Source organism: Haliotis rufescens, unplaced genomic scaffold (assembly GCF_023055435.1).
Source record: "Haliotis rufescens isolate VD_foot unplaced genomic scaffold, xgHalRufe1.0.p SCAF_18, whole genome shotgun sequence".
Classification (NCBI taxonomy): domain Eukaryota; kingdom Metazoa; phylum Mollusca; class Gastropoda; order Lepetellida; family Haliotidae; genus Haliotis; species Haliotis rufescens.
In genome coordinates this window covers 1827855-1835262 of record NW_025963868.1, presented here as the reverse complement: position 1 = coordinate 1835262, position 7408 = coordinate 1827855, and the positions used below count along the sequence as shown (strand labels likewise).

Genomic DNA, 7408 nt, shown 5'->3' with positions numbered 1-7408 from the left:
ATAAAGATTTAAATTGACCTTGTACTTTTTAAGATTTTGCAAACTCGGAACTACTTGTTAGGTCGCAATTACAAGGGGTAGTGAAACATCTCTGCGTGTTGGGTAAAGTTCATTTCCGTTTCAAGGCTTCATATTTGTAATAAAAAAACAACAACATTTTCTTGCAGTCAACTACACAAAAAGTATATAATAAATAGGACATTCCACGTGTCTGGTGAAATATCATGTTTCTCTCATCTCGTGACGAAGGAAAAGAAATATCTCCTTGTCCCCGTCACTCAATGAGAGAAACATCATATTTCACGAGACACCTGAGATATCTTCTATATATTGGAATGCAGTAACACACTAGCGGATATATGCTTCACACTTCCGAACAGCAAAGTAGTTCCAATTCCATAAATTAAAAAAACCCAACTCATTGTTACTTTTATTAATTTAACATCAGAAATTACTTTTGTTTTCAACCTACTTTCACCTCAAAGAAGTTACCAAACATGGACAACATACGTTGACACATGACATCACAACCGGTGATCAACTTTTACAAAAGGGTCCCTGTGTCAAATGACATCACAATGCGTGATTGTACGTGCGGACTTTCGTTGATTCAGGGATCGTACATGCATAGATGTACCATGTAAGTAGTCAGAAATATAATGACAATCTGTGTATTGATATTTTTTTATGTTTTTCTTTGTAACCAAGAGAAATAGTCACAAAAGCCGATAAAAAGCGCTGTCGTTGTGCGTGATTTCGCGTCAGTCATATCTTAGCCAGAAACTTTGACAGCTTCAATTGAATTTACCAAATCAATGTAATGTATCTATTTTCTTAATCCCTAATTCTTGCTACGGTACTCTTCCCATGCATATTCTGAAAATAATGAGTCATTATATGCTACGACTAGATGAATGGATTTCTAAAAATAGAGAATGCTACACAGTGTAACATCTGAATTTTGCACACATCAAGTACAAGGCGTCAAAATGACCGAAGTTGTTCATGAACCTGTGGCTACATCATTGATCAATTGGCCGATCATTGAAATGTGATCATAAAGATGTGAGAATAGATACTGAGGTAAATTCATAGGTCGCTATCGACTGGCACTGTCAGTCTAGACACGGATTGAGTCGACAATTTCGCGCCCATGTGACCGACCTCTCGTCCAATGGAAAAAAGCCGTATATCGTGTATACTTCACATTAAAAATATATCCATGGATGAACACGGATACTCCTGGTCAGAGAGGGACAGAACAAGGGGTGGGGCACTGATATCGTCCACTTTGAGGCGAACAGACTTGGTGCCCGACAAACACCAATAGAAATGTGTTGGTTTGATGTGTGTTTAGACTCAACATGAGGACAAAAATGAACATGAGTACCAGAATGATTATTTCCAGTTTGAGATACTCTTGAATACGAGCAAGTATGGGCGGGGTAGAGTTGGCTGCAGTGCCAGGTGTGGAGGGAGTCCAAACTAATATGTCCAGCGTTGTTGATACGGTCACCGCGGGGACACCTCGGGCTAGTAGTTGGACCCGCACAGGCCAACTCTACGATTAAGGGTAAATAATAAAAGTTCAGATAGAATCATTATTCCGAACTTGGCCATGGTTAGATAAGTGAACAGGGTTTTTAGTCCAACCGTATGTATCGGACTCTTCGCTCAGGAATTTATAAACAACTGCTCAGAGGGATCAGTATGTTTAATCTGGTCTTTGCTTGTACCACCATGTGTATAAGACTGACACTAAGGTTTTTAAAAGTAGCATTTGCCGAACGGAGAGATGCGGTTCTGTATTAAACCGGTGCCTGTGCTAACAATATAGGGGTGGTGTTTTGGATTTGGTCTGCATCAAAGAAATGACGAAAGAAAACAATATTTACCGGATAATCAATATGAGGGGCATCGTTGTGGATACCGCAATCGTTAAGACGTGGGGGAATGGTTTTATTGCTAGCATGTAGTGAGCATAAACAACACATAGGGGCAAGACACAGACAACATGCTTTGTGAACCTTTACCTTCCTTACACATCCGTAAGTGATATCAGGTACATTTTGTACTGATCTGGGTTCAAACATATCCGCTTTAGTGCCATTTAGTAGGAAATGAAAGTTACATAAGTCGTGTACCAGGTCAACATCGACAAGGGAAATGTACAAGTCCGTAATCCAAAAGTGGAGTTTAGCAAGGACGTCACCTTTCAAAACACAGACTGAGAAACACTTGGTTCGAAGTAAAAACATAACAAATTATTCATTTGATACCCAAAATGGTTAACTATAATGCATTTGGTAATGCCATGGATTCAGTACACATCATGAATCTGCCGTAACTGCAGACTATTTTAGGATAAACCTCAAATATCAACAACAATATTTTAAAAACAAAAATTCATTTTAATAAAAAAATATTATGTTCCGAACACCTGTTGTGCCCCTAGTTATAAAATCACCTACGTAATGAGAATCTTCCGATCTTCCGATCTTAAGAACATATATCAACCGATCTATCATTTTACAGTGCTGATCGACCGTGGACACGTACTTTGTGGAAAAGGGAAGGTGTACAACTTAACATAAAACATATTAACAGTGGGGTAGCCTAGTGGTTAAAGCCTTCTTTCGTCACGCCGAAGACCCGGGTTCGATTCCCCATTTCTGGTGTCCCCCGCCGTGATATTGCTGGAATATTGCTACTAGCGAGGTAAAATCATTCTCACTCTCTCACTCACTAATTAACATGAAAACCGATCACCAATCATGTTTAGCATGTAAAACACGCACACGCACACACACACACACACACACACACACACACACACACACACACACACACACATACACACACACACACACACACACACCGCCTCCACACAGGAGAGTAACGTGTGGACTGACAATGACACGCATTATCCAGGTCACTTTCACAGACCTGTCTGCATTAGTCGGGTCGACAAGGATGGATTGATACCCAGGTGTTGTTTTGATCCAGAATCCCCATCATGATTAACCAATAAAGAAGAAATACCGAAATTCGTCAAAAGTTACGGAAACCGCACACGTATTTAAAATACAAACATGTCAACAATGGGCGGTTGACGATGGTCCGCTGTACGTTGTGATAATCAGGACCGCCTATAACGCCATTGCGCCATGCTGGATCACCGAGGCTGTGCAGTGTGTATTATGGACTTTTCGTTTTTGTAAGTATTGTAATAGTTTGTACAATATACAGCTAAATACTGTTTACACCACAAGGTGTTTTACCAACAAGTTGACTGATACAGCTTCTACAAGCAAACCTATGTTAGATCAGATGTACTTAACAATTTGTGTACTGTTTTTGTTTGGGCGTGGTATGTTAAGTGTCAATAGTAAATGGTACGTTTTTTTCCGCAAATTTGGCTTTGAGAACAAAAAGACACTTATGAAGAAAAGTACTCTTACGTAATGAAAAGAAGATTTCCAGGCTGGAGAACATTAAAAACCGACCTGCTTGCAGCATTCATTTCCATTTATTTCATAATGCAGACCAAACGGGGAAACGTAATAAGTGCAAAGGGGAAGGGATGCAATATAACATAGAGCACATTAACCTGAAAAATCACCACCAAGTCATTTTGTTGTTTCCATTTACGTGCACATGTTTAGAATGCGTAGCACCGTACACACCGCACATCCTCTAATCCCCAAACATGAGAGTAATCCAGGTCACTTTCACAGCCCTTTTTCTACATCAGTCGGCTCGACAAGGATGGGTTGATACCCAGGTGTTGTTTTGAACCAGAATCCCCAAATGGTTTTAAACCAAAACAGGAGAAATACCTAAATTCCTGTACTCGATTTCTTTTTGCAGATGTACGCTCACTTAAGGACGATCTCCAAATGGATACCGTGGATTATACTGGCGCAAATGTACGGCTAATGAAGGGAATACAGCATTTGCCAAGTAGGTACTTCAAGTAAATGATAGTAAAAAAGTTTTAAACGTAGTGACAGAGGCAGCACCTTGAAAAAGTATACAATCTTGAATTGCAGCATGTGGCACACGGAATAACATTTAACCTGTTTAATTTTCACACAGAGTGGATGCATAATAAATAGAAACTTCGGTTACCTATTTAGCTCACCTGAACATATTTATCTCAGCATCCACTTGACAATGAAGCTGAAACTTAAAGAATTTGTTCAGGGTGTTCGCCATTACTTAGTTATTCTTTGCTCAAAATGTAATGAAGGTTGGCACATGTGTAGGCAATAGTGGGTCTCAAAACATTATGTTCCGTTTTTGTGATATTTTCAGTTTTGACCTTGATCAGAACTTTGAACCTCAACCATGCTGAAACGCATGGCCCTTACTCGGTCATTGTTGTACAAAATGTAAGTTAAATGAAATTTGGCATTTAGTTTGTTGTGTTGTATTGCCACATTCTGAAACTGTCAATCTTTAATATATGCTGTTTACTATGCCTACTGAGAAAAAAACCACTTCAGCAACGAGATGGTTTAAATTGTCACCCAAATAAATTTTAAGGCCCTTAAAGGATGACACTTTAGGATCAAGAAACGATATGACTCCCAAAGTAGAACTTAAGTACTCTATCATTCATCTACTCAAATGCGTGATCGTATTTACCAATATCTTCATCAACGGTCATATGTGCCTTCAAAGTCAAATCTTAAAATAGCAGTTTTCAATCAACACCTTCGCCATTAATCATCTCGTATATTAAACGTTTCTCACATCTTCATTTGTATTACATATGTGTATCCTTGTTAAAGGGGAATAAATTAAATCCTGTGAGACATCAATACCAAAACATTTGAAAGTTCTAATTTGCAGTATTCGTGAGTTTGCTGATTTCTGTTACATTTTGATTTGCAGATTGGCAGCTGATCATACCACTGTTGCTGCTTACCTCATACACAGCGTGCGACATTAGCACTCCTTCGTCAGTTCCAGGTGTGCAACATTTTGTAGCTGTATTTTGGAAACTAATGTATTTTCACTGTCTATCACAAAGACAATATATTTGTGACAGTTTCGACTGTTATTATGGGTTTTATGTTCAAATTCCACCCTCCTTCCTAAAAACTAAAAACCATGAGTCGAAACGGTAACGATATTCGTTAATTTAAGCCCAAAAGACATAATAATATTCCTTTCGATACTATACCAAGAGTTGAAACATGTATTAAAGTACTTACCTTATCACCGATTTAATATATTCGAGTCCTTATTAAACTCTCCTTATATGATATTGTGTTGCGGACAGTTTAGTCCATTTGCCATATTTACAAACATTTTATTAACAGGTCAAGATGGCTAATGCTTAAGTGAAGACAATACAAAACATTAGGAATTTTCATACTTTAGATTTATAAAATGGTGTACTGTAATATTACAATTTGTAAAGTGGACGTATAACTGTAGAGACGGTTGAATTTGCTCAGGTCATTCATACTTTGTGATGGTACACAACATCTATGTCAGCTTAGCTTGATTTAGACACGTTTCCAAATGATAGCTTTATTTAAAAGAGAATATCAGGTAGACTGCAGTATTTGGATCCCCAAACAAGGAGTTTATAGTATTTACGTTTATCGTATTTACGGAAGTTCACGTATCAAAAACGTTCCACGCATGCATTCTTTGTTATTTACAATCGAAGCGAGAGGATTTTACGGGCGCTATTTTGTTGCCAAACGCTGTCGTCATATAATTATATCAGTTTAAAAAACTGGAAGTAAGAATAAGAAAAAAGAAAAACGAGGGGATAAAGGGGTGTGGAACCCTCCTTTTTCAATACAATTGACCAGTGAACGCTGCTGTAATTTTTATGGACCATGGACACTGACGTCAAACGCGACAGAAAGCTTGCTCGATCTTGCAATTTAACATGGTCATTCTATGTAAATTTAAACCGTTATATCGCTAAACTCTTCAGGTGGCAAAACGACAAGATTACAGTTGTTCATGTTCCAACTCTTTCGCTTCTGTGAAATGAATCACCGTCTTATGCTATAGTACCGTCATCGGCTGCTGACTGTGACCTATCAAACAATCTAAAGCAATACAGTTGGTGCGTTTGGTTCTCACTGCTACGTCTTGACTCCATTGCCACAGTTAGTTCGTTGGTTTGTTTGTAGTTTAACGCCGCACTCAGCAATATTCCAGCTATATGACGGCGGTCTGTAAATAATCGAGTCTGGACCAGACAATCAAGTGATTGACATCATGAGCATCGATCCACGCAATTGAGATCACTGACATACATCAACCAAGTCAGTGAGTCTGACCACCCGATCCCGTTAGTCGCCTCTTACGACAAGCATGGTCACCCTACAGCAAGCATGGGTTGCTGAAGACCTATTCTACCCCGGATCTTCACGGATCAAGTATCACAATGAGACAGGGCTCTATAGTAGTAGATCCTTTATATGACCTTACGGGACGTCAGTAGTTCTCTAACACCAAAACGACAAACATAAATATAGGCGAACACGAGCACAGTTTTAATCGTAAAACTCTTAGCTGCTGATGGCAGCCTAATAACGGAAACCGCCGAAATGGGGACCAAAATACTGCAGTCGACCCAAGAATAAATGTAGATATGACTTTGTAAGACATTGCCCTGGGGTATAAAGATAATGTATACCATAGTCACGACAGCTAGCACTGACGTGTCCACTTTTCCATAACTATAGTGCTTTAACAATTATGTTCAACTTTGCTTTATTAACATATTGACGGGTGGGTTTTGTGTGAATGGATTATATATATTAAAAATAGGACAGTGTTAAGTAAAACATATTTAACCGGATTTAATTGCTGTAATTATTATAAACTGACGTCCAAAAGAAACTTTACCAGAGATTGAAATCACTCTTGCTCAAAAACAACAAAACATACATGCATGAAGTAAAGTGTATTAAGAAGATCAATATATCAACATAATCAACACTGAAAATGACAATCATACCGCGACCGAGAATGACGTCAGAGCCCCCCAAAGTTGGGTGTGGTACAATACTCGAGCTTTCAGAATCATGGACAATAGGCAGAGTACATAAACAATCGCTCACGTTCAATAACAAGTCATTAGTAGCGTGTGTGACCACCAAATGCCTCAATACACCCAAAAACTCTTCGACGCACAGAAAAAGTCAGTCATCTGATGAGGTCACGTGGGATTTGACGCAATACTTCTTGGAGGGCTAAGATCAGTTCCTGCCGGTTGGCTGGAGAGTGTGGTCGTTGTCGAACACGACGATCCATCAAGTCCCAGAGGTGTTGGGGGACATGTCGGGTGAGCGTGCAGGCCACGGCAGGTCGTTGACGTTGTTGGCTGCGAGGAGGTTAGTGACAATTCTGGCTGTATGGGCTCTAGCGT

General features: G+C 39.2%; 1 protein-coding gene across 1 annotated transcript in view; it reads left to right on the top strand.

Moving 5' to 3' along the window:
• Window positions 1-2918: 2918 nt before the first annotated feature.
• The window catches only part of LOC125381508, a 48069-nt gene continuing 43579 nt past the window's right edge, over window positions 2919-7408 (top strand). Inside the window, exons 1-3 of the mRNA XM_048398111.1 lie at window positions 2919-3217; window positions 3871-3963; window positions 4900-4977. Of these exons, the coding sequence (XP_048254068.1) occupies window positions 3900-3963; window positions 4900-4977 (142 nt within the window). The 5' untranslated portion in view covers window positions 2919-3217; window positions 3871-3899. The remainder of the gene's footprint in view (window positions 3218-3870; window positions 3964-4899; window positions 4978-7408) is intronic.